Source organism: Sycon ciliatum, chromosome 4 (genome assembly GCF_964019385.1).
Source record: "Sycon ciliatum chromosome 4, ocSycCili1.1, whole genome shotgun sequence".
NCBI classification, from domain to species: Eukaryota; Metazoa; Porifera; class Calcarea; order Leucosolenida; family Sycettidae; genus Sycon; species Sycon ciliatum.
In genome coordinates, this window is record NC_088646.1 from 15,914,138 (window position 1) to 15,941,711 (window position 27,574).

The window sequence follows — 27,574 nt, forward strand, 5'->3', positions numbered from 1 at the left end:
TCTCTCTCTCTCTCTCCCTCTCTCTCTCTCTCTCTCTCTCTCTCTCTCTCTCTCTCTCTCCTCTCTCTCTCTCTCTCTCCCCTTTAGATCCTTTTTGTGACCTCGATTCTTGACTTGATTTTCTTACTCTTTTAACAGCACGCTTGTTTTTCTTCACTCGAACAAATTGATGCAACCACTCCACAAGTTCAGTCACAAAGCACACCCAAAAATTATCAGTCATAACTTTGAGTCTTTTCATGGTTGGTTGGTTTTTATTTTACTTCGCACATTCAAACGGGATGACGACCCAATAAAATGATGGCGAAAGCTTAGCCTAGAAGTGGCTATGGAAGCACATAGTAGGAGATTAGGATAACAATTGAGAGTAAACGGGGGGGGGGGGGGGGAGGGGTAAGAATACGATGTATCTGTAATACTACGAGAGTTCCCAGATTGCCTAGAGTGCTCAACACCACAAGGATGGAGCATTACCACAAAGGCAGAAGAGAACAGAGACAGCCGGCTAGGTCATTGTTATAATGCTGCGTTTCATGCACATAGCAAAGCTATGGCAATCCTCAGACAACTGATAACCTGTGTGTGTGTGTGTGTGTGTGTGTGTGTGTGTGTGTGTGTGTGTGTGTGTGTGTGTGTGTGTGTGTGTGTGTGTGTGTGTGTGTGTGTGTGTGTGTGTGTGTGTGTGTGTGTGTGTGTGTGTGTGTGTGTGTGTGTGTGTGTGTGTGTGTGTGTGTGTGTGTGTGTGTGTGTGTGTGTGTGTGTGTGTGTGTGTGTGTGTGTGTGTGTGTGTGTGTGTGTGTGTGTGTGTGTGTGTGTGTGTGTGTGTGTGTGTGTGTGTGTGTGTGTGTGTGTGTGTGTGTGTGTGTGTGTGTGTGTGTGTGTGTGTGTGTGTGTGTGTGTGTGTGTGTGTGTGTGTGTGTGTGTGTGTGTGTGTGTGTGTGTGTGTGTGTGTGTGTGTGTGTGTGTGTGTGTGTGTGTGTGTGTGTGTGTGTGTGTGTGTGTGTGTGTGTGTGTGTGTGTGTGTGTGTGTGTGTGTGTGTGTGTGTGTGTGTGTGTCACTGTGTGTGTGTGTGTGTGTGTCACTGTGTGTCACTGTGTGTCACTGTGTGTCACTGTGTGTCATTATCTGGGTCCAAACTATACCCAGGCAGGTAGCAAAGCAAAGAGCGCAAAGGTAGTAAAGGGCGACATTAGTGTGACATCATCAAGTTCAAGTACCGGTAGTTAGTTAGTGAAACATGGTGCGGATCGTGTCGGTTTTTACATGGGAGGTGAAAAGGAGGGAGAGAAGGAGAGGTGACAGTCAGTGCGGCTGAAAAGCAGCAGGAGCCATAAAGCAGGTCGGGCATTATGACCGTCTTTACGTACACCTGACGAGAGCGTCTCGATGGGCTTCGGCGTGCGCGTGACCACATAGTTTACATGGGTGTCCCAAGCTAGGCGATTGTCAAGGTGAACGCCGAGGTAGCGCGCAGACGACGATGAAGGGAGGAGGAGGCAGTCGCCGCTTTTGACTGTTACTTCCTGTACATGCTGCTGGGCATGGGGAGAGATACTTTTTTTAGAGAGATGCTAGTACTAGTAGTCAGAACCTTGCAGTCTTGGCGGCGTTCAAGATGAGGCCTCGAGACTTCAGCCAATCGGCCAGAGCAGTTGCCGCTGTGGTGAGGGTTCTGGACGCTTACGCCGCTGAGGCCTGGGAATCATACAGGGCTATGTCATCTGCAAATAATATAATTGCACACTTGGCACAGGCGAGGAAACCAAAGGGACGTCTCGTGTGTAACGTTCTATACAGAAGAGGACAGGGCCAAGAACATAGCCTTGGGGTACTTCGCAGGTGCAAGCCAGAGCAGGGCTGGTTGAAGACGAGATGAGGATCTGCTGCGTGCGGCCGGACAAGTAGTCGCCAAACCAACTGAGCGCATTTCCAGAAATTCCAACCGCAAGGAGGCCTCGGATCAACATGTCGTGGTGCACTTTATCCAAAAGCCTTCCACATGCCTAATAGGCACAGCCCTGTGACCTTGCCACTGTCTCGCGCCTTCTGGAGATTATCCGTCAGCACGCAGAGGACGTCTTCCGCAGAAAATTTCTTGCGGAAGGCAAATTGTGTTTCGGGTAGTGCCTTGCTCAAGTCCAAATGACAAACTGACTGGTATTGCACTACCCTCTCCAGCAACTTATTGGGAGAAGGGATACAGGTCTATAGTTGGTGGGTACTGATGGGTCACCGGCCTTGTATAGTGGCACGACAGACGCCAATTTAAATGCAGATGGAATGGTTCCAGTCCTCAGCGAGGTGCAGAACAGCACAGCAAGGGAATATGCCAGCAAGTCAGCACCCTGCTGTAGCAGAGAGCCCGGAATGCCGTCACTACCTGCGGCTTTCCGCGCATCGAACATCTCAACGAGACGTCGGACGTCAGCAGGAGTCACAGGATGAAGTTTTCATCATTCTGTCAGAGCCAGCCCCTTGCTGGCCGTGGGAAGGCATCATGCCTGTTCGCTTGCTGATGTGAAGAATACCATTATTGCATACCATACCACTGACACTGTACTAGCGAAAGACTGGTACATTGCTGTTACACTACTTGTAGTACTCATTTCGTTTGGCTCGCTAACTACTATATATGCTAGTAGCAACATCTTTGTTTAGCATTTTGTAGTATTTTTCGAGTAGTTCTCGTATTCTCCGGACCGTTGGCTGCCTAACCCAACGATCACAGAGAGTATGATTGTAAAGCTGATGGCTATTCTTATGAAGTGTTATCTTCTCTTGGATGGTGTTTGGGCTATGGCAGTACATGCACAGTCATGTATCCGTATATTTGTAACCGATGCGACAGCCAATACTACTTGTAGTGCTTCTCAAGCTTTGTATTGTATCTTGTGCCTTTCTTTCTTCCTGCTGCAGGCAATTATGTCCTACCCGTACGTGAGTATATCCTGCATCACATTCTCAGTAGAATGAAGTTGAAGACACCACTGCAGCTGTACTTATGGTTGATAAATATGGTGGTAAAGACACACCTGGCAATATGGCGGTATGAAGACATCCAAGAAGAAGATTGCCTGATGAGTCCAGCGGGGACGAAACGTACGTCGCAATCGAGCTATGTCGTTGCTGTGTCATCATCTATGTGCCATGCGCTACTTGATGTACCAGCCTGCTATGCCGGATACTGCCAGCCATGCATCGACCAGGCGCCAGGCGCGAACTGATGGTGGTGGTGGTGAGAAGGAGAGCTCTGTGCCAGAACTTTGCAGCCAAGAGAGCGTGTGTGGGCAGGCGTGTGTTTACCGCCATATTGCCGGGTGTGTCTTTACCACCATATTTATCAACATTCTCAGTAATAAAAACAAACAATAATTGGGTTTTTTTGGTTGAGTACTTACTGAGATGTGGGCCTTTAAAGTCAGTTGCTCATTCCAATTAACATTAAAAAAAAAATTCTATTGCACTTGGAAACTGCACTCCCAGGTCCTATTGTCGGATTTCGGTTTGAAAACATTTTTGGAAATGTCCAGAATCAATGAGAGGTCAATGCATGTACATGTAGATGACTGGACACCCCATCCCTGAGCTACATGTACACAAAACTGACTACCCAGTACCCACGTGTACAATTAAAGGGGAAGTATACCCTAAAATCAAATTTTCACCAGTTGTAGTCTTCTGGGTGCTGAGTCGAATGGTCTTGGTCCGAGGAAGCTGCGACGCTCCCTTCCTACTTGAATCCCAATCGAACTCGCGCACTTCCACCGAAACTGGGTGACTGCGCCCTACTACATGTAGATGGGGATTTGTATGCAAAATGTCACTAAAAGCGCCATTTCGTTCTTATAAAAGCACGGATGACCGCGATTGGCCCATATGTTGTAGTCTTTTGGACGCTGAGTCGACTGGTTTTGGTCCGAAAAGGCTGCGATGCAGCGTTCCTCCTTTATTCCCAATCGAACATGGTTGAACAAGCGGTCACGTGCTCCTGGGTGCCCAAATCACCTGGTCACCGCGCCAGCAGGCGACAACTAATACTTTCACTCCAAGGTTCAACTCGAGTGACAGGACTGCACCCAAAAAAGGTCAAACAGGCTAGTAAGTTGTACCCTGCAGGCACGGTGACCAGGTGACTGGTGTACGCAGGAGCACGTGACCGCTTGTTCAACCATGTTCGATTGGGAATAAAGGAGGAACGCTGCATCGCAGCCTTTTCGGACCAAAACCAGTCGACTCAGCGTCCAAAAGACTACAACATATGGGCCAATCGCGGTCATCCGTGCTTGTATAATAACGAAATGGCGCTTTTAGTGACATTTTGCATACAAATCCCCATCTAGTAGGGCGCAGTCACCCAGTTTCGGTGGAAGTGCGCGAGTTCGATTGGGATTCAAGTAGGAAGGGAGCGTCGCAGCTTCTTCGGACCAAGACCATTCGACTCAGCACCCCGAAGACTACAACTGGTGAAAATTTGATTTTAGGGTATACTTCCCCTTTTTAAGGTGGCGATATGATCTACCTTCAGGGGTCAAAATTTTGTGAAATTTTCAACTTGCTCTAATTTCGTCCAATGCGGTGTCAAATTGCTCGTATAGATCCCAGACATCATCTCTGAAAATTTGAGTGAGATTGCTTTATCCATATGGCTGCTATGAGCTTGCAAAGACCGAATGTAACATATCTTTGACTCGCACAATTGCAACTTTTTGGGGGAAAACGTAGAAATCAGTCTTTTCACGGTAAATCCTTGTGGATTTTGTTCAAATTTTCTGTGCTCGTCAGAAATACCACTGCTGACTCATGCCATACCAATACGCACATATTACGTCATCATGGACACAGTGCGCATGCGCAAATCAATAATTCGATAATTTGTGAAGAATTCAAACAATTGTGTTTGGAAAGTCTATTGGAGACGTCTCACGTCGTCGCCTGTCACCAAGATCGGGTGGAATGAGTACTGTCCGTCGTCTTGGTTGTCCGAAGCAGCCTATATGACTGCCAGAAGCTCTCGATATCCATCTATCCGCTGAAAATATCCCTGACGTTGACGACGCTGTTCAAATTTATTGGCAAAAAAATTGCCAAGCGAAGACGTATTTCAACTTCATCTCCAACTCTGACTACTCTGACGATGACGATGTCAACAGCAGTTCTAGCTATTGTGGTGATTAGTTTTTCTCTCTCTTTCGGCGTCAGGCAGTGAGTGCAAAATATAGCCTACTGGAGTTAGTCTGTGAAATATTGAGTGATTTCTGCTATTTCTGGTCAAATCAGTATGCTGTCAGCTGTACCAGTCCACATCCCATCGTAGATCTACTAAGCGAGCAGGCAAACCCAGATATTTGCCTTGGGATTTCATTGTGTGTGGTGAGAAGAGAAGTCCATTCAGTTCTGAGAAATTCAATTTCAAATTGGAAGTCCACAGGCCTGTATTTAGTATGCGCCGAATTCATCACCGCCAGTGACGCTTTGCATAGTTTTCAATATTCTACTGCCCATATATACTAAGACCTGTGGCGGCAACGCGATCCTATTCAATCTGTGGTCATGTTCTCCGAGATGAGTTCAGAAGCAGACATGTGATCTGCTACGCTGGACCTGAGGCAATTTACCAAAGTGGCAGTGCTGCAACCGCATGCGATCGCCGTGATGTGTGACGGAAACGGCATGGCTGCACCCTGGATATGCCTCATTCATCAGCACCTATATTGCCATACCCATGGAGAGAGGCCACCAGTGAAGGCTGGGTTTCCGACTTGATTTTGCCTGCAATGATCCTGATTGAACAAGCCCTTAGAGAAGAAATGAAGACTCTAGCTGAACACTGAAACCAGATAGCATCGCGTTTCTGCTCGGCACCGCACTAAGTAACACCATTGTGATACAACCAGGAAGAGCTGGGAACTTGTGGGAAGTGACAAAGAAGTCAAGGAAGAAGTAAAGAAGACTGAAGAAGAGCATTACTAATCATCAAGGAGACCAAAATGAGGTCACCTACGAGCCAGATGGCTTCTGATGTGAAGATTTGTAGGCAGGTAGGCTGGAATTGGATAGACCTTTTTTGTGTGTTTTTGGTAACTTTTTAGCCTATCCCGCATTTTTCTACCACGATTGCGGCAAAGTGGTAGGTGCTATACCCCTAAACCTATACATTTCTGAGCTCTGTGATGCATCAGCTAGTTCGTGAATGTCTTCGTTTAGCCATTTATCATTGCTTGTTCTCACATTGGTTGTGGACCCGATCATGACTTTTTTTGCGGATGCGCGCGTCAAAACGCTTTGTTGTGACATTGTGATCTAAAGGACTTTGCAACTGTTTCTTGATATTCAATACCCAGAAATATATGTTAGGAACGCTGTAGCAATTGGTTATTTTCTACTTGATGGATGCATATTTCAATTTTGCGGTTAAGAGGTGCGGGTGCGGCCAATTATCGCGATTCGGCAATAACAATGGACATGAGCGGAATCTGTCCTCTATTTGTGCTGCTCCTTGTCCTTTGGTACATAATGAATGTCTCCAGAAAATTTGACCTAATTCCAAAGAGAATTGGCTGAGATGTTTGTATTTTACGGTGGACTATCCGCGAAGGTAGATCGCCACCTTAAAGCGGTGTGGACCCTGGCTAGCGCCAGACGTTACTTTTGTAGCGTCTGGTGCCAGCCGCTACTAAAGTAACGTCTTTTGCATAGCGTCGGGAATTAACACTGTGTAGCACACACTATATCAAACTCAAATGGATGCAGACTTGTAGAATTTTGCGAGGACAACCGGCTGGTGCTAACCAACACACTGTTCAAGCACAGGATGCAACATCGCTCAACATGGTTTTCTGATGGTTTAGTGCATGCGGATGGAAAGCCTGTGCGGAATATGATAGATTACGTGATAGTAAAACGTTCCACCATGGCCGCGGTTCTAGATGCAAGATCGTTTGGAGGCTTCACCACGCGCTCTGATCATCACCCTGTTATTGCAGTTCTTGGCATCGCACTTTCTAAAGTCCATCCGACCGTCAAACAACAAGACCCATGTTTCAATCGCTATAACCGTCCAACCGCTGAATCGTCGAAACTGTTCTGCGACCGTCTCAAGGAGAAGTTACCTTCTCTGCTTCCACTCTCCGCAAACATCGACAATGACTCCGTGGATAAGGCGTGGCGTGGATTCGTCTGGGCTACGCATGATGCAGCGCAGGATGCATTCGGGAAAGTGCCCACTGGTTCTGCTCCGAAAGCAAGCACGAACCCTCGCGTTGCATCCTTATCCACTGAACAGAAGAATCTGCACTGCCGCATAAACGCTGAACCTGATCCAGAGCATCGTAAAGCTTTAAAGATTGAAAGATCTGCAAAACTCCACGAGATTCGAAGGATACTACAGAAGGAGGGCGAGCAATATTGGCAACGTAAGGCTGTTGAAGTAGATGCTTTACGTCCTGACCCACGGTCCTACTTCAACGCCATCAGCAACTTACGCCAACTACGCTCTGGGAAGAAGGCTGCGCCTGTGCGTCTTGCTGACGCAGACGGCAGAATCATGGCAGACATCTCATGGAATCTTAATGCCTTTAATGAATATTATGAATCGGTATTTTACACTGATGGCCAGCCACTCGACCTCAGGCAGCAATCAAATGAGGAAGATCCATTCACAATCGAAGAAGTACGGTCTGCAATTATCAAGCAGAAGTCTGGTGGTGCTGTCGGTCATGATGGTATCAGTGCTGATGCTTTGAAGTCAGCTAAAAACCTTCTCGCACCCTGGCTGACGAATTTCTTCAACGCTGTTCAAGCTACAGAGTACTGTCCTGACGACATGCGCTGCGGCCTCATCGTTCCCATCTACAAAGCCGGCAAGCCTCTAGGACATCCAAAAAGCTACCGCCCCGTTATGCTCCTTTCTGTCGTCCGTAAGATCTTGACGTCAATACTCACCCGACGACACACACTCCATGTGCAGTCATATGTGGCAGAGAGCCAAGCTGGTTTCCGCCCTGGCAGATCGACCACGGATGGTGTCTTTTACGCCAGGACGATGTGTGAGCGCGCACTACTTGGCGACTGGTCATATTCATCGGCACTATTGGACTTCAGCGGTGCGTTTGACACTGTCATTCGTCAGGTTGCTCTGGAGAGGTTAGCCACTGCTGGCGCACCAACGTCCACCACTGCAGTCCTAGTATCAAACACAACAGCCCGCACGAAGCTTGGTAAACAACTAAGCAAACCATTTCCAACGAACATCGGCGTCGTCCAGGGTGACCCAATGTCACCAATAATGTTTATAACTTACGCCGAAGGTTCCATGCGTAAGATCCGAGAGCAAGCTCTACCCGCGTCAGACCTACCAGCAACTTTCACACAATACGCAGACGACACCACTGCCCATCAGAACGAGCGATCATCTGTGGAAGAAACCGTCCGTGTGTGTGAACCCGTTTTCTCGGATGACAATCTGAAGCTGAACGTGGCAAAAACTCAATATTTTACTGTGACCAAGGAAGATGATTCCTGGAAATCGGTGAAGCTGCTGGGGAGTATGCTAGGCACAGCAGAAGACATAGCAGCCAGAGTGTCTGCTGCAAATCGGGCATTTGCAAGCATTCCATGGAAACGCCACAACCTGAATTCCAGGCTGTGTATGTTTTCCTGCCTGATATTGCCTGTCTTACTGTATAACTGTGCGCTTTGGACCTTATCGCAAACATTAACCGACGTCGTCAATGTATGGCACCGGAAGAAACTACGTACCATCATTGGTATCACGTACCCACAACGAATCTCGAACACAGCGCTGTATGCCAGAACCGAGCAGACCCCACTATCCCAAGTCTGCAGGCAACGGAGACTGCTGTGGTTCGGCCATGTAGTGAGGGAAGGCGAAGAATCGTCCTCTTTCCAAGCCCTCCTAATGTCAATCAACACAACAGACATACGACGACCCCGAGGACGACCCCGTCTGAGATGGATCGACGTTGTCAAGAAAGACTTACAATGCATTAATCTGTCGCTTCTGGATGCTGTGCAATCTGCTTCTGATAGAGCTGCTTGGCTCGAAATTGTTAACAGATGCGTTGACCTCATGCAATGAGTGAAATGCGAACTGTCATTATTATTATTATTATTATTAGCATTGTACAATGTAATTGTACATTTTTTAAATAAAATATGACAACATTTTGGGAAGAGTCAACCGAGCAGGCAGTGGTAATAAACGCAACAATGAAAGGAATAATACTCATAAAAAGGACACGCTGCAGGCTCTTGAAGAGTTTCAATAGTATACCTTCAAGCCTTATCGTCAGGTGAAATGCAGGAAACATCAAATGAACAAGAACAATGGATCAAGTACAGGATTACAGGGATATACAGCGTGATATACAGCGTGATATACAGCGTGATATACAGCGTGATATACATGTACAGGTGATATACAGCGTGATATACAGCGTGATATACAGCGTGATATACAGCGTGATATACAGGTGATGAAAGGAAGTAGAAACGCATTCACAAAAGTCACATATAAATCTGCTATCAAGAGTACATACCCCACACTCTTGCTGCTATGTACATACGCGTTGTTTGATACCATGACCATGCGTGTACAAACTACATAATGTCGTAACGTACCGTTTATCCACTCCCCATGCCCCCCCCCCCCCCCCCCCATGGCCCACGCCGTGTCGCTTTCCAGCAGGGAGTAGTACAATACTGATTACTGTATTGTACTACCGTACTCCCTGCTTTCCAGCTGAGTTTTCGGCAGGGCGGGCTAGGGAATCAAGGCTGTCAAGTGCAGTACGATGTAGATCTACATATGCTACGGGGAATTAGTAGTACGGGTCCGGGGATTCTACGGGATTTCGTGGATCTGTACAACTGGCATAAGGTCTTGACTACTGTAGTCTATACCAGGGAGTGGTATTGTACTACTCCCTGGTCTATACTATAGAGAGGGGGCCGATCAACGGTACTTTATACGGTAGATGTATGCGAAAGTGAGGAATTTCGCGTGTGGATTCGGCGGGCTGCAGCCATACCAGATGTATTCTGTGCAAAATGTCGATGTCAGAGTTCAAAGTACCGGTACAGTGTTTTTGTGTTGTTGCTTTGTAGCAGCTACATCTACGTTGTCATTTCGTTCTTTTCGTATCATCTTCTTCGTAGCTGTTATTTTCGCTTTCGAAACTGCAAAGAGCAGTATGCTAGAGGCGTCACGCCGCGTCAGGGATGGACGACGCTGCTGCTGGCAGTGCTGCTGCTGAGCTCCTTCAGAGTTCCGAACTCTCAGTGAAGTCGTTGCACTTGTATTTTGTAATCTCAAAATACTGATTAGTCCGGCGAATGTACATGCACTAGTATCTGGTTTTGCCCAATAATATTGAAGAATCACCTTGCTTGAGAAAATGGATGGCCCCTGATTGTTGAGAAAGCCTGTATTTGCATATATCACCCTACTCTGCTCATCTGCTAAGTTAGATTTGACCCAAACCCACCCAGTTGTTGATCACAGATAATCGCTCCTCCTGAAAATTGGTCAAAACGGATTTATCTCGTTTTGCAATGAAGCCCTTCATGTACAGTATTCAGTAATGTACATGTACTTGTACCGGTACATGTATTATACAGTACATGTATACATGTTCCCCTGACTGATCCTATGTACATGACTGTATTATAACTTTAGAGTTCTAGTTAGGCTTCGAGTAATTCGACTTTAGAGTAAAACTTCCCCACACACGTACATGTACATGTCAACAAGCCACTGTACATGTACTTGTACGGACAAGAAAAACGCACAACAGAGAGGTAATGCAAAAACAGTACACAAGACAACATTCAAGGAAAACCTGACTCTGCCAAAACTATCAGCGAGTTGACGACAGGAAAGGTTTTACTGGAGCAACTACCGAGACACAATCATGTGTGAGAGTAGCTACTGGCGGTTACCATGGTTACTTGCTTTTGATATTATCACAATGATGCCTTTAGAGACTCAAAATGTGACATACAGTCCGTATCGCCTATAAGGTTGGCGGCTATAGTAATATACCGGATATAGTGATCAATTTCTCAAATTCATTTTCATTTGCCATAACTAAGTATACACAGTTATCGCGTATAGTAATAATCGTCTTTTGTAATATATCGCCTATAGTGATCAAATTCATATTTCAAAAGACGTTTATTACACTATTTTTGCATCGGTTATAGTGATTGGTGTGAAATCAAGCGATGTCAGAGGAGAACAGGGTGTTACTTCTTCGTGAAGAACTTGTCCAGGGAGTGTTGTTTGGTGAGTTTTGCTTGTACAAGTAAAAAATATGCCTCCATCGTGAGGAAATCCTGATTTTGTGTGTCAGGAGCTACAGCCAGCTACATGTATAATATTATGACATTGTACATGTATGTAGTGCGTATATATGTGCACGGCGCGCTGAGTCGTTTGACACCCCAATCGCATACATTGCATGGAGTATCGGTCATAGTAATATATCGCTTAGTGATAAAATGCTCAGAATCAAACACCAACGCTATAGGCGATACTGACTGTACAACTAGGAGAGGCCCCTACTGGCCCTAGGCCCTTTGCTGCAATTTTAAAAATACTTCAAAAAATATTTCATTGCGTGGGTGCAACAAACTCAGATTATAATATTATTATTTTTATACAAACATGCAATGACGTGATGGGGTGAGCTGCTAGCGCTAGCTATCGGAGTTCCAGCAAGTAAAGGTCGGACTCGAAGCTCGATCGCTTTTCTGATGGCCGGCCCCGCAGTGGTCGCCTACGCATCCATGCTTGGCCCGAGTAGAGTCACACTGGCACTACATTGTACATTCCAGAGTCCAGACCAGTACAGTTTTGGGTGCGCCCGGGCCGTAGATCTACTCTACGCACGCACCCGGTACCCATGATCTACAAGCTGCTGTCATTACTACCAGACAGCAGTGTCGGCTAGCTACTTCTACACGATGTAGTGCTAGAACGCGGCAAGCATGATGTGTCTGGGGTTGTATATAACTGCTGCCGGACTGAAGACGGATCAGTTTCGGGTGGTAGACTACTGTACTCGTAGTTGATCTGCGTTGCTTCTTGCTTTTCGAATTGCGTGCGTAGACTCAAGAGGTTCCACTTTATTTTTGGTTCGACTGAGAATTTCTCAGTTTGTGCAGTAGATTTGGTTGTACTAGCGAAGTAACTGTTCTTGGTTGGAGAATCGAATTTACTTGGGCGGCAGAAAGCAATTCTTTGGCTTACCGTCACATTTCGTGAATTCAGGATGTACGTGGGAAGAGGTGAGTGATGAGACCCTCCATGCCTTCTTCTTTTTACCAGCGCGTGCACAAGAAGCTAGGGGTTACACTGACCTATTAGAACAGTAACTGTAGTGCGATGAAATCCGCGCTCGACTAATGGTAATACTGGTAATAGTAATACTAGATTTAGACTTTCGTGTATGGAGGCTCGCTATGCCCGACTGGAGCTAGTACTAGTAGTACTAGTAGAAGAAGACAATGACATTGTGTCGGATCGGCTCTTTTGCATCCACTCAGTGGCTCGTGTCAGTCGCTTTGAACACTTTACCATGTTCAAAGCGGTGCGTTGTAAATCTCTGTGTTACATGCCTGGTCTTGCCAGATGTGTCCTTGTGTTTCGTTACTATTAATGTATTATAGTTGCGGACCGGATATCCAATACTGATATCTACGGCAATGTAATTGTTGATGTGTACGCACTACTGTAACACAGACAGTGCAGTGCGCCAGCTATTGTTTGCGTGCATACAATTGACCCCCTGCAATATTGTGTCCTTCTCTAATTTTTGTGGCTCAACCATTGTGGTGTTCGGTCTCTGTCTTTCTGTTCTTCCCTTGTGTGTATTCTGGTTTAGGAGCATTGCTGTTCGTGACGTACCTGGCGACTATAGCGCTCTGCCGTACGAGCAATGGTGCGGAGTACGCCATATCCGATCGGCTGCTTCTGGACTCGACAGGAATGAGCAGCGTCAACAGTAACCAGTACCTTCACTTCCTTGGCTCCAGTGATGGCTCAGCAAGTGCAGGAATGTGCCTCAGCCCCTCGGTAGGTAACCAATGAACTGTCTACTGACAGTCTGTGTACATAGAGATGATAATGGCAGTGTTGTGTTTGAGGAAGGTGTTGAACTGCAAGATCCCAGGTTGTCGTCTCCATGCATGGCTACTGGTTAGCAGCACGAGGTACACCCGGATTATTACTGGTAGTCCGAGTCGTTGCAACTCATACTGGCCTGAATCTACTCGTTTGACGGTAGTGACGCTGCTTCTTGTGCTGTACAGTTCGTCAAAGACAATGGCCATTATGTCTGTACGACTTGTACGAGTCAGTAGATAAGATTTGATTAGTTGTCTGCCCATTGTCGTTGAAGTATGATTCATGCAGCTTCTATGCATTGCATTGCATGTGTGTGAGTCTGAGTGACTCTAATCTTTCATTCCTCATTGGGGTGTTAATGTCCGCACTAATTGCTCGTTGTATCGTTGTGGCATTCAGTTTGGAGGCTGCTTCGGCTTCTTTGGAGTTGGGACAGTTTAGGCGTGCAAACTGTTCCAGTTACTTTCATGCAAACTACACTACCACACTACCGCACTACCAGTGACAGGGCACTGTGTAGTTCGCCTGTACACTGTACTGGCTTCTGTAGTTTTTATGGTATGGCGCGCTTGTCTGCTGCTCCGTTCTGTGGCTGTCTGTGTGTCTACGTGTTGGCTTGCTAGTTGGGCGCCTGCGCCACACCCGTGTTACAGACGCGGTGACAATGAATACCGGTACTCACTAGGCTTCAGCCCAGACTTCTCAGTTGGTGTAGTTCACATGGTTCAGGCCTGGCCAGACCTTCACTCTGGTCTGGACCTGTGTAAAGCTCAAACTCGAGTCAAAGTACACTACTCACTAGTCACTAGTACTGCTACATGGTCTGTGCTAGTGACTAGTGTCGCAGTGACTAGAACTAAGTAGTATAGTAGTACTAGTAGTGATAGTGTACCAGGGTGTACCAGTACTGCAGTACAGTGACCATGCATGGCACTGGTACTTAGGCTGCAACCACACTACGTACAAAATCAAGTACGCGTTTGCGTTCAGCTTTTAGATAACGCAAGGTCGCATCCACACTGCCATTTTCATGCGCAAGGAATCCTTGCGTTTTGTCAACATTTCTGGGGCCCAGAAAAATCGCGCTGTGAAAATGTATGTACCAAATGTAGTAGTAGTAGTAGTAGAATTTATTATTTTGATAGGGAAGGCCCTACAGACGTTGCCGTCTTGTTACAGGGAACCCTAAGTGCTCTTTACAGAGCGAAACAAAAACGGATAGATGCTCAACCTGACGACACGAGACAGGCAGAGAATTCCACCTATCAGCGCCATGTAGTAGTAGTTTGAAAAAGAGTCGCGAGCGCCTTGACATCCACGTTCAATGCCTCGGTCATCTCCTTCTCTCGGATGGTCCGCTCCAGGCTGTCATCTGGCCCTGCTTCGTCTTCTGGTACGCTGCCCCAAGCTGCATGAGCTTCTCAGTTCGAGATCATCAGCGAGATACAATGTAGTTGCGCGGCATCTCGAACTAACAGTAACAACAGCAGGTAACAGGACTGTCCGGAAATTATACTGAAAGCAAAGTCCTGGCAGAAAAAATCTCATATACTACACACTGACGAGGGAGCCATCTACTACCGACACAGTGCAAGCCTCAACAAGAATTCTAAGAAACATCTACCCGGCCGTATGAAGAACCGAGCGAAACGCAAGGAAAAGGCGAAAAGTTGCTTTCTACAGGGGTACCCGGTTTGCTGAAACGAAACGCAGTGCGTTTTGCGTTTCGCACGCGTTTCCTTGACGACATAAGCAGAAAAGTTGCGTTTACGCAGTTTTGTACCTAGTGTGGTTGCAGCCTTAGTGGTAGGTCAGTCAGCTGAGCAGACTGCAGCTGCAGACAGTCTTGTGTCACATTCGTTGAGTGTGTGTCCCAGGTGCTTGATTCATGGACACATCATGTAATCATGATTGATCATTATTGTATTCAATACCAGCCTGTAACTGCCTCCCACAGAGTACACTAGTGTAATGTGCACATCATTTCAATGACCTTTACTAGTTACTGCCTGCAGGACCTGAGGAAGCAGTTTTGCCTTTTGGTTCCTCATACGGCCATCGCATAGCCTCTCATACGTTGTGTATGAGATACAGCGGTGAAGAGCGCTGGTGGTCAAACAGTTGATATGGCCTGACCGGCCGAGCCAGGTTCCAACGGGCCTGTGCCTAGATTAGGAACTCCAAAGCAGGCAGCGGTAGCAGCCGGAAACTTCAGCCTCCTAACGTAGAGTCTTGGCCGTTCTCAGTCCGGATTACATACAGTGCATAGAATCCATACAGTGCATGCAGTGCCACCACAGCAGTTCTATTCCATTAGTTGTAATTATGGAGTACAGAATTAGTTTGCTGGGTTGCGACTAAGACACTAAGAGGCATCTAGACACATCTATAGACTATAATCATGGGGTGACTGAGTGGCCGTGCTATGCGTCCTGCGTGCGTTTTATCAGGTGTGTGTATATTGTGTGTGGGCACCGTGGCGGCAAGCAGGTGCCCATACCCGTCCAGATGTTATGCTATGCTGCTCATTGCACAGTAATTCAACGCTATATTGTGTCTCCTCTGTTGTGCTTTGCCGCTTCAGCATGCACGGATGGCTGCGGATGCTATCACGGCCCCCTGTATGAGGGGACAATGTTACACACTGAGCACGTCTCTGCGTTTGTCTAAGAAGAACTTTGAAGGCACACTGGTTCACTTGAAAAATATGAATACTAGCATGGGAGGAGAGCTCCGTATTCACTTTGTGAAGAGTTTTCAGGTGAGTTCATGGGCACACGCTTGCATACACAAACACACCTACACACACACACACACACACCTGCACACACGCACACACACGCACACACACACACACACACACACACACACACACACACACACACACACACACACACACACACACATAATAATTATGCGCTTGCGTACACACACAAACCTGCATACACACACAGCATTTCCTGTGAACAGCCATCGATGAAAGATGCTTTGAGGGCAGACATTGTAATTTTAAGATTTGACTTGTGTTGGATCTGTGAAATGGCCACAATTAGCTATGGCTTTGAAATGCAGCTATCAGTTACATCTGAGCGTGTTGAGTATTTGTAGTGTTCGTGTGTGTGTGTAGTATCTTAGTATGTGAAGTGTCTGATTGATCTGTGTGATCTGTATTGGCTTGTGTTCTCTTACAGTTGCGTGTCTACTATCAGGACGATGACACGAAAGCGGAGATGTTTGAGCGGTTCTACTATGGCTTTCGCCGTAACCATTGGCTTCAGCTTCACATTGTCGTGTGTCACGGGTCCATCACGGTTCACGTGGGCTGTAAAAGTCTTTTCAATGTGCAGACGCCGCATTCTCGGTGCCCAGTTGCTGGCGACACATTGAAACTTTGCGTTGGAAAAACGGTGACCGACACATCACCTATCCAGGTAGGTGCTGTAGAAGTCACTGCAGCACTGAATCGCTTTCACTAGCTACTCCTGTTCACTGCCTACAGTGGCAAATAAAATCCCAACCACAGTACACTTCCACAGAGCTGCTAGTTGTGATTGTTTTAGCTGAGGCTGTCCTGGCGGAGGGTGTCTTGGGTTGAGAGGCATGGATGCTGCAAGGAAGCACCAGGGCGGAAAACAATCAACAGCATCATCGATATTTCCACAAAATGAAAAAGTTCAGCTATGACCTGTTTCCACCCATCCACCCCCTGAAGTGAACTACAGTAATAACGACTGCGGATGTAACGACAATTCACGAAAAAAATCCCATCCAACTGTAATACAATACTGTAATAGACTTCGGGTATAACGACACTTCGCGAATAAGGACACTTGTTTGATGCCCCGCCGAGTCAGTGTCGTTATAAGCAAAGTTGAATGTATAATAATGTTATTGACATCTGGTCAACTGTCCATCAGCTACTCAATCTCCGTTGTATGTTTCAGTAATTGATATTTTCCAAACCCACCGCCCACAACTAATTTTGGTTTCATCAACTTTCTTGTCATATGGGTAGTTTATGATCATGCGTGTACATCATTCATGTGCTCCAGGCGGACGTTCGCAACATGGTGATCTTGGGCGGTGACCAGACTGGCCAGCTTTGCCCATTGAGCGTAGGTATGTATGATTGGCCATCGTAATAGCGTAGGTGCAGTGGTGCATGATGAAATTCACGCGCCCCGGGAGCATGCGTTTGAATTTAAATCGTGCAATGCTGGTGGCAACGTGCACAGTACACACACATCTCACATGTCACTTCTGAATGCCTAAACCTATGAAATTTAATCGTCAAGCATTCCTGTGCCACACTTCCGGGCAATTGAATTGCTGTTCACACAGTGAATGCGTAGTCACGACATGTGTACATCTGAGACACAGTATTCATCTAAGTATTCATCTTCTTCTTCTTCTTCTTCTTCTCTCTCTCTCTCTCTCTCTCTCTCTCTCTCTCTCTCTCTCTCTCTCCGTCTCTCTCTCTCTCTCTCTCTCTCTCTCTCTCTCTCTCTCTCTCTCTCTCTCTCTCTTCTCTCTCTCTCTCAGGCTCTGCTCCTTCTTTCTATCCGCACTGCTTGTGTACATGTGATATACTAACAGTTATTAACAGTTAGTATAATATGTTTTCAATTGCTCTGCAGGTATAGATTGAGTCTTCAGGTGCAGTAGTGATGACATGCAGTATTTAACTGGAATATGTTATTGTTTTGCCCGTGCACTTTAAACATGTAGGTAAAGATGTTCTATTGCGCGACATCAACGGTCTTCGGCAGCAAATTCGCACGCTCCAGGATCAGCTAATATATGCCAAGGCTGATTTAGCGGCAGAGCACTCGAACCACTTGTCCGAAATCAGTGTCGCATCGCGGTGCAAGACACAGGCGGCAGAGCTCTTTGGAGAAGTGAAAAAGGCTCAGCAGCAGGTTCGTAGATAGGGGATGCTCTCCGTTACTGTACCATCCAATGTTTTTTTGTTTGTTTGTTTACCATTCGATGCTCTCTCTCTCTCTCTCCCTCTCTCTCCCTCTCTCTCCCTCTCTCTCCCTCTCTCTCTCTCTCTCTCTCCCTCCCTCTCTCTCTCTCTCTCTCTCTCTCTCTCTCTCTCTCTCTCTCTCTCTCTCTCTCTCTCTCTCTCTCTCTCTCTCCCTCCCTCTCTCTCTCTCTCTCTCTCTCTCTCTCTCTCTCTCTCTCTCTCTCTCTCTCTCTCTCTCTCTCTCTCTCTCTCTCTCTCTCTCTCAACAGCCTTGGAGGCTGATTGCCTTTCCTTGTTCTACTGTTTTGATACTTTTTGCAGATCTCGACGATCACGTCTGATTATGACACTACATCTAGTAGGCTGAACCAATGTAGAACAGCGGTGAAGAACATCACCTGCATGGTCAACAATACCATCTATCAAATCGGTGCAATTATTCCACTCCGGACTTGTCAAATCTGCACATGTGTGGTAAGTTTTCCTAGCCTTATTTTAGCCGCACATGGTTGCGGGTCCGCACACCCTTGTGTGTGTGTGTATATGTAGTCTTGTGTATTGTGCTTGGGGACTGGTTGTTGGATGCTGCCCAAGTGATGCGAGGCGTGATTTTTATCAGCCATGCGCAGTGTTGTTCTGCTACGCCATGTCAACATTGACTAGCTCCGTGCTTTGTCCCAACCTGTGTGTCCACGTGCGCTTGAGTAGAGTGGTGTAGAGAAGGGTGGTTGAGTACAGTCGAGTGCTGCTAGCATCAGGCCTGGGTCCAAACAAGCCGGCCTACATACATGTACTTTGGTTTTGAGCTTCTTGATGCATTTTTCTTGACGAACCTGTTTGCGCCTGTTTTTGATGTTGCCTATAGGTTGATGGTCGGGTGGAGTGCGTGGATGAACCATGTACTCCCATTGTGCCAGGCACGGAATCCTTAACATGCCCTTATGGAAGGGTTATACCAAGGAATGTGACCAGCGGAGTTTGCTGTGATACATGCCAATATGGTAAGTCAATGTGCAGGTTTAGCAGAGCACCTGAACGGAGAGAACACTGTGGTGAGATTGAATTATCCAGTCTAGCCCAAAAGGGCAAGTGGTGGGAAACGGGAAAACAGAAATTTGTGAAACCTGTGAGTAGCAGTCAATCTGCACGCTGCACCTTCATTCATGGTATTATTTGGAGCAAGACGACAGACGATTGATTCCAGCAATGGTTTGCAGAATAGGAACGTTTCAACTGAGCAGTCTCCTATAGTAAAAATCCTGGCTTGGTTTGTACCAGTACCATGTTAACTTTCTGGGAAAGGTTGCTATCGGTAAACTGACAGCCGCTCTATCAAGTTACTATTCACACCTTCTTGAAACAGCACTTTCTGCCTTCTAATTCTGTTTTTGCAGTTCCCGGAGCTTGTCGCTACAGGAATAAGTTCTATGAACATGGCAGTGTGTTCAAAAACCTAGACGGAGGTGTTTGCTCGCCTAATTGTTCATGTCAGGTAAGGTTAATTCAGTGTTACAATTAGTCATGCACATCTTGAATGTTCTGGGTTGTTTTTTATGTGATGCGATGTGCCAGTTAGGATTTGGTCTGACATGTATAATGTGGTGTGTATAACTTGACCAGTTGAGATCCACATTACCTTACTCTAGGGGCACTCCAGGTATGGTGGGTTTGTATGATGCCAAGTTTTAGGCCACACTGTCCAGGTGATGTTGTTGTCTGGCTACTGCAATCTATAATGTGTAGTCATCACACATGAGCATTGCCGGGCACTGAGAAACATCAGCCCCGGCACAGAGCTAGTTGAAACACTGGCACTACACTACCCACTATGCACACTCGTACTTTTTTTGAAAGACATTCTGAATCTCATCCGCTGGCAACAGCGTTGACGACATGTTTATATGTCTGAAATTGTCCAGCAAGAATAATTCTGAGCCCACAGGCTGCTGTTTCAGCTGTCTACATGTACATGCATGTGATATGTGTGCATCTGCCCTGTGTTGTGTAGAACCATAAGAAAGTGTGTCCCACTGAGGCCTGTGAACAGTTGCCATGTCAACCGGCTCAACGTTATACACCAGTAGGTCAATGTTGTCCAAGGTGTACAGGTGAGTGACTACATGATCTGTATGATATGTATGTCATATATGTACTATGTAGCATGGATGTAACCCTTATAAGCCTAGGAACATGCTATTACAGTAAAACCTGTGTTCCCGGACCCTGTACTAAGTGGAATCCTGTATCTGTATATTGACCGGACACATGTTCATGCGCCAAAGTGCTGTGGATCGAACATGCATCCCTGGTTCAAGCGGAATCCTGTCATATGAGGACAGTTTCCGCTGCGCCAAGGTCATCAGGTTAGGCCAGGTTTTACTCAACTCATTTCTATCAGTGAATATCGGAACTGCACTCCTTAGCAAATTCTACCAGCATCGGACTTAGTAGAGGCTATAGAGCCTGTATACTTGGCTAGCCAGTGTTGTATACTTGGCTAGCCAGTGTTGGTAGAATATTGTAGAACACTATACAGCTCCCCAACGTAAACTGGTAGAGTTATCACTGTGTGTAGAGTAAATGTACAAGTACTGATGATAGAAGCATAAGTGCACCCTACTTGTGACACATTTCAGTGCATATTGATAATAAGTCAATGTTCAGCATCATAGACTTACTGATTCCAAGCAAAGAATTATCTGGGAAGTAAATATTTCAAGCTGTAGCTAGATTGCCTGAAGTTTGTGCACCTGCATCCTTGCCATTACTCTGGGGAAACAAGTACCTTTACCTATGTGGCCAAAATGATAAAAAGCTCTTTAGTACGAGGTAAGCGATTGCTTTGCTTGCTTCATTGTTGTAGAGTTCGTCAATTGGCTTTTTGTGTACCTTTTGTGTGTTCAGAGGAGGAGAATCCATGTGAAGCCAATCCTTCGCCGTGTGCACGCCATCAAGGAGATGCGCCGTGGACGTGTGTTAACCGTGGTGGCAGAGCCGAGTGTATTTGCTACTTTATTCCATCTGGAGGTGGCTGTTACAGTAAGTCTGAAAAGTAAATGCTTGTCGTCAACTCTGCGATGTACAAACTAACAGTTGCACATACTTCAACGCAACTAAAGCTGCAAGTTTGTATCCCTGGTAATGTTTGAACCCGGAGAGCACTATATAAGTGATGCTCTTTAGGCACAATGTTCATCAGCCTACTCAAGCCTACTTTCGACTGGAAGAAGATAGATATGCTTCTATCACCACTGGATTCAACTACTGAATAGAGATAGTAAATGCAAAGAATATATGGTAGAAAAACGCCGACAACGCTAGTGAGCCACATTGTATGTCAGGCAGCTATGTGAACACATTCGAGCGAAAGGAAGGGCGCGGCAGAACATTGGCCACACAGCCACAAAGCCATCACAAAGGACGAAGCAGCAGATTACCATCCAATGTATGTGTTTGCTACACTAACGAGAGCTTAGCTAGGGTGGGAGAATGTGCACTTCGTGTAAACCACATAAACAGAGCTAACATACAAATGGTTGTGTGCAGGAGGGTCTAGTCGGCTGAGAGCGCAATGTAGCGGTGGAGGTGATACTGAACATTTTCTTCAATGGCCAAGAGTTCTGTCGCACCCTGTAATATTATGTAACGTACAAAGACGTAAACATGATAAATTTATTTATCAAGCAATCAAATAATCATTTTACCGGAGAGCATTGCATTCTCGCTTAGGCCCTAGAGTGATTGGGTGTCTTCATGGTCCCAGTCACATGGCATGCGATCAACTATGGCCTGCCTTGCCATGTACTGTTCTTCTCTGCTCACAGCGGGTCAAGGTCGCAAGTAGGGCAACGCTACGAAATGGAACGGCTCGTGTCGACTTGGAAATCAACATGCCATGTCATTTTGGACATTTTCACTGTAACTGGCTGGCACCAACTGCTGGCACCAACTGCTGGCACTAGACCAACATCTGCCTCTTGCACGTACCACGCCTGCATCCTGGTTAGAGTCGAATGGAAGCTGTTGATAGTACCTAAACTCATAGTTATGCCTGTGTAGATCTAATCACAAGAACTAGCAATTGAATAATAGACCGAGTGGACAAGACGTTCAGGACATGTAGAGCTGCATTAGGAACAAGATTATACCCCGCATGTACATGTATGCTGCATTTCTGAACTCCGCTATAATTCCTTGGGTTCTCTGTGTTCATAAAAAAAGTTATAATTATTGTTTTCTGTATCACTGTGCTTGACACACATGACGATGCCTGCAGACTGTAGAGGTGTTGTTGGAATGACTGGAGAACCTCACCACCTTTGCAGATTTTTAAGAATGTATTCCTTTTCTCATTAGTAACTGCCTCTTCATGGTGGAATCATAAACTTACTTCAAGTATAAGTATAGCCTTCGCATTGCCATATCATTGGATGAGTTCTATAATGTTTTAAAGGTTTATATCAGCATTGCTTGATTATCAATATTGCTAGATCAATATTACTCCAAGGGTGATTTTTAAAAATGTTTCAACTATTCGACATGATTTGCTATAAAGTATTTGACACTGAATAGGTACTGTCCTGGGACTGGTCAAGTTTCACTAAGTCGCTAGGACACAGCAGAATGAAGTGGGGGCACAAGCAATTCCCTGCTTCGTACTAACGTAGAAAAAAAGTCGATGGATGGTAGTTAACCCGAATGATTTCGCCAGGGCGCTGATGTACAGTCCGATCCTGCAGTATTTTACAGAACGATGTACGGTATTTCGTGGAAGTGTGCCGGCTCTCACTGTCCCACCTGTACTGAAATACATGTACCATACTTCTACCCACTAACTTCCACAGACTTCCATCAGCCTCAGACCGAGTAGAGCCGGTAGAGGAAAGTAGAGTCTACCTTTTGGATAGATACATCTACCAAAAGAAGTACAATGCTGCTCAATGAAATCCGGTCGTGCAAGTCAAGTGCGCGCTGGGCGTTACACAGCTGTGAAATGGTGCAGGGCACAAACTTGACTCACGCGACCGGATTTCATTGAACAGCACTGTACTTCTTTTGGTAGATGTGTCGCGCTTTTACCATGTTTTACCATGTACTTAATTATTATAGGTTATATGTTCAATTGGTAGGATCGGGATCCGGATCCACTGGATTCGCACCCTTTCGATCGGTCGAATCCGGATCTGGATCCTTCGGATTTGGATCCAAATGTGACCTTTGTGCGTATATGGCGGGTAAAAATCATTTTTGTCCACACTGTGGTACGCACCCGTTGATCGAGATATGCATAATTATGGCTTGTTGACTTTTTGTACGACGCGCGCGCTCGCGCGATGAGTACGACTTTCACCCTTTTGGGTGACTTGTGAGCGCCATTTTATTACTTCGTCAACATGGCATAGGCATGGGCGGGTAATGCAAGAATTATTGTTATTATTATGGGGGGTGGGGGGATGCGTTTACTGGTGTGGTATCAGGGGTGTCATCGATTGGCGAATCTGGATTGAGTGCGAGCAGGCGGTGTGGTCCGAGCAACGCTGGCCCAATCGAACAAAACAAGGGTGTAGTACGCAAAATGTACGCATATCGTACAAAGATTCTGTGAAAGCTGTCCAAAAACGGCAAAGTCATTTCCACTCCAGCCACTCCCGGTGTGGTCGGATTCCACAAGTACACCTACTCCGGATTCGACCGGATTCGACCAAACGATCACGCTCACTCTGAGCACACTTGCTCGGGATTCGCCCAATCGATCATGCCCCAGGTAATGCTAGCATTATGGCTGGCATTATAGTCCCTTTTTTCCAGGTGGCATAATGCTGGCATTATAACACCGCTTCGCATGCAAAATAGGCATAACAAGCATAATTGCAGGTCGACAACGGTGCCATGCATGAAGCTGGCCAGGTCCAGTTCCGAAATCGTGCATCTGAACCCGTCCGGCTTCGTCCGGAGACTTGACGTTGCAAATCAACCTTCTCAGTGGATTGTTTCGGACAACATGCTCGCTGCTGTTTTTAAGTTTTTTTCTTCTACGCTTTGGCCTTGATCCAAGACGGCCTTCTTAAATCGACTTTTCCAACTTTTAAACTGGCATGATGGAGTGGTATGAGCATTATAAGTGGCATTATATCCTCATATTATGAGCACTGCCTTTAGCATTATCGCATCAAATATCTAGCATTACCCGCCCATGCCTAACATGGCAACAGTCAAGGTTCAAAATAAAGGTGTCTCTGAAGGATCCGATGGATCTGAGATCTGGATCCCGATCCTTACCAATCGAACATGCCCCGAGTGTGCAACTCCAGGCCTGTACATGCATCATGATTCACCACTGGCATCAGGTATATCCTGGGCCAGTGCAGTGCTAGTGGCGTACAAATGATAGCGAATCACTTTTGCACAGTCATGCAGTGGATGGTGTCTTTACCTGAGTGCCGGAGTGGTGCTACATTGCTGAAATTTGAACTGATGCTGCTATGACCAAGGCTGTGAGGTACATGTACATGTAGGGTATCATTATACTCTTGTTCTCTCAGTGACACTTGCATAATCAAGCATATACATGTGTTTTTTGCACTCCATACATAATTTTATTTTCATTATTTTATTGGTTTGGTGAGACTCCCATGATAGGTATCCATTTACCTCTGGAGAATCCGTAAATAAACAAACTGAACTGAAACTGTATTATGTACCCCCCCCCCCCCCCGCCCCGCGACCACGTAAGCGTATTTGTAACTCTTGGTAACCGTATGGAGGGCCTGGGTGGACAACTAATACTTGGGTCTGTTCTGAGCCTCCGATATGACGATGTTACCATGCTTACTACATGTATATATAAAGGATTTTTAAATAAAGAATTATTTAAAAATGTAAAACAAAAGGGATATACATGTACCTCGGATTCCACAGAAAGTCTGTCTGGACCATGTGCGGTCAGCATGTTGCGGCCTGCGAGTCATAGTGCATGCAGTCGCTGCCACAGATTGCGCAGTTCACTTGGTTTCCAGCAGGAGTCGCTCACTCTTCTTGTTCCTGACTGCCATAGATCATAATAGACTCTATCAAGTAATAGTTTGTGTATACTGTAAATTCATCCATTCATTCATTTCATTCTCCAAAAATAAATTGCATTTTATTTACTGTTACTTATGATGACAGTGCAGTAAAATGAGCGCTTGCGAAGTAAGGTCAGAGTGCGGACTCATGACCTCATTCTGTACTGCGCAGGTGCGCTGCTAGCTGGATCCCACGGAACTCCGGAGCGCGCAGTCCGACACCAAGCCTGTGCCTAGCGCCTGTGGTGCAGGGCAGGTCTGATGTCAAGCAACGCCTCGTGTCAGGTCATCAGGTCAAGTTAGTTAGTGCCATGCCTATCTACATATGTATGTAGGCACGGTGGACAATCAACACAATCAATTAAATAATTGCATGATCAATGCATCATAATGAGCTGCTTGCACTGGGTTGGGCCATAGCCACCAGGCGCCGGTCGGCACAGGTAGTTTCCCACACTTACCCGGACCCTCGTCCCTAGCCTAGGGCTATGTCATGTAGAAAGCAGAAAGACAATGACATCATTGCAAACACTCACATAATTATAATTATATACATGCTGTACTGCACTGGTGCACTGACTTCTGACGTTCTGTCTGACAGTTTGGGCCTCACTCCGTCAAGCGTCGGTGCCCCACACAGAGCTTTCAGAACTTTCACAGGCCCCTCGGCGAGAGTCTCAGTGATGTCTGACTGATGAGCAGTCCTCACTCCTCAGCTACATGTAGCTCCGCTGACGAGCAGGCACCACAATGACTATGTCCATGGCCTATGCTATGGTCACTCACCAGTCCAGCCCTGGCCTGGGCTGATCCAGGCATGGCAGGCATCCAAGTCTTCGCCTGCATACGTTCTTGGAAGGCGACGGTACATTCCAGATTGCTCACGCCGCAAAGCCGTAGGTCATGAATGACAGGAGAGATAACTGATGTGACGATGACCACGCGCAGCACTATGCGCGCACGGACCGGTCATGTAAGTTGAATGATGTAACGCTACTGTATGAATTATGATACTCAGTATGACTCGACTATGAACCTGTTTAAAAAAGAAATTTCGTGTGTGAAGTATGAATCACTACGCTATACTACCTATAGCCAAACAAGCGTGGTATACATGTACTCGTAGTGAGGCATGAAGTCAGAACTGAGAAGAAGATGACAGTCACCAAGGGCATATCGACAGCCGATCCTGGGACACTGATTTGTATCGCCAGCATTGTGTAGTGTGAACACCGAACCGTGGGCGTGGTACACTCACATGTCATTGACACCCCGGTGCGGTCCCAGAGTGCCAGACGCCACCACCTGTGACTTCAGCGGAATCAGCGCGGCAATACTGACCAATGGCTTGTATTTCTCTAATCTAAAGTAAGAGTCGAAGTGTGTAAAGACTTGTACAATGTCATGCAAGCGTATCAAACTAATCACATGTAGCTATCATACGTCCGCGTTACCACCGGCTTTACGTGTTGAGAATTACTAGAAACACTTGAAGTGTGTAGTACTAAAGTCAAGTTAGTAATAGTTGGCACATCCGCGCTACCACAGAGAAACACAACCAGCTTTTTGGAAGTTTCGCTATCGTTAGTACATGTATTGACATAATAATTATAAACCTCCTATGCATGTACATGTTGGGATGAGAAGAGAGGAGAGACCTGCAGACAGTGTAGGTATTGTTTTCTTATTCATTCTTACAGCCTCCTTTATGGGCAGAATAAAGACAATGAATATCTTTTCCCAAGTGTTCCACAAAATTTCAACTCGAAATTCTAAAAAGGAAACTCAAAAATCACAACAGCTGTCTGCATAATACCAACAGACCTACACATGTACATGACTGACACGTAGGTCAGCGAGCTATGCAGTATCTTAGTTAGTTTAAACTAGTTATCCAGTCAAATGAAATAGACATGCATGTACATGATGTGTGGAAAGCGAAACTGTAATACCGCTCATACAGTGTAAAATTAACCCAGTACTCGGGCCTCTGCCTGCTTATGCCGTAGTAATGCAGTAATCATGGTAATGGCCAGCAGCAAAGGTGTCACCCACACTTTCTTCTGACTCATACTCTACCTGCTACAGTGCTAGGCGACATACCAGTAGTAGGACCTGGTCTACGTAGAAGTACAGTCGAACCTCTTTAGCCAAGTAGTTTAGGACGAACACCAAGGGACCGACGGTATTTGTTCACAATAACGGGAGTTCTTCTTATCCATTTTGTCTTACCCAGGTAGTACTTCTACTACTACTAGTACTACTACAGTAGTACTAGTAGTAGTACGGGGGGGGGGGGGGGGGGCTTGCCGGTGCAGTCTGCAGTGTGACTCATGGTAACGCTATTCATTAGGCTATTATAGGGCACTGCATGTAGACTCCACCGCAGTCGA

The 27,574-nt window shown here is 46.2% G+C and overlaps 2 protein-coding genes across 2 annotated transcripts; both read left to right on the forward strand.

Moving 5' to 3' along the window:
• The first annotated feature begins 6,911 nt into the window (after nt 1-6,911).
• Nucleotides 6,912-8,221, forward strand: LOC135813421 (uncharacterized). The gene is made up of 2 exons (XM_065326518.1): nt 6,912-7,860; nt 8,130-8,221. Exons 1-2 carry the CDS (start codon nt 6,912-6,914, stop codon nt 8,219-8,221), a joined length of 1,041 nt encoding a protein of 346 aa, XP_065182590.1.
• A 3,814-nt stretch (nt 8,222-12,035) lies between these two features.
• Nucleotides 12,036-22,686, forward strand: LOC135814676 (uncharacterized). Its single transcript, XM_065327839.1, has 12 exons — nt 12,036-12,310; nt 12,907-13,097; nt 15,733-15,909; nt 16,340-16,579; nt 17,201-17,267; nt 17,877-18,067; nt 18,439-18,591; nt 18,983-19,118; nt 19,512-19,609; nt 20,126-20,225; nt 21,022-21,156; nt 21,942-22,686. Exons 1-12 carry the CDS (start codon nt 12,295-12,297, stop codon nt 21,959-21,961), a joined length of 1,524 nt encoding a protein of 507 aa, XP_065183911.1. The 5' UTR covers nt 12,036-12,294; the 3' UTR covers nt 21,962-22,686.
• The last annotated feature ends 4,888 nt before the right edge of the window (nt 22,687-27,574 follow it).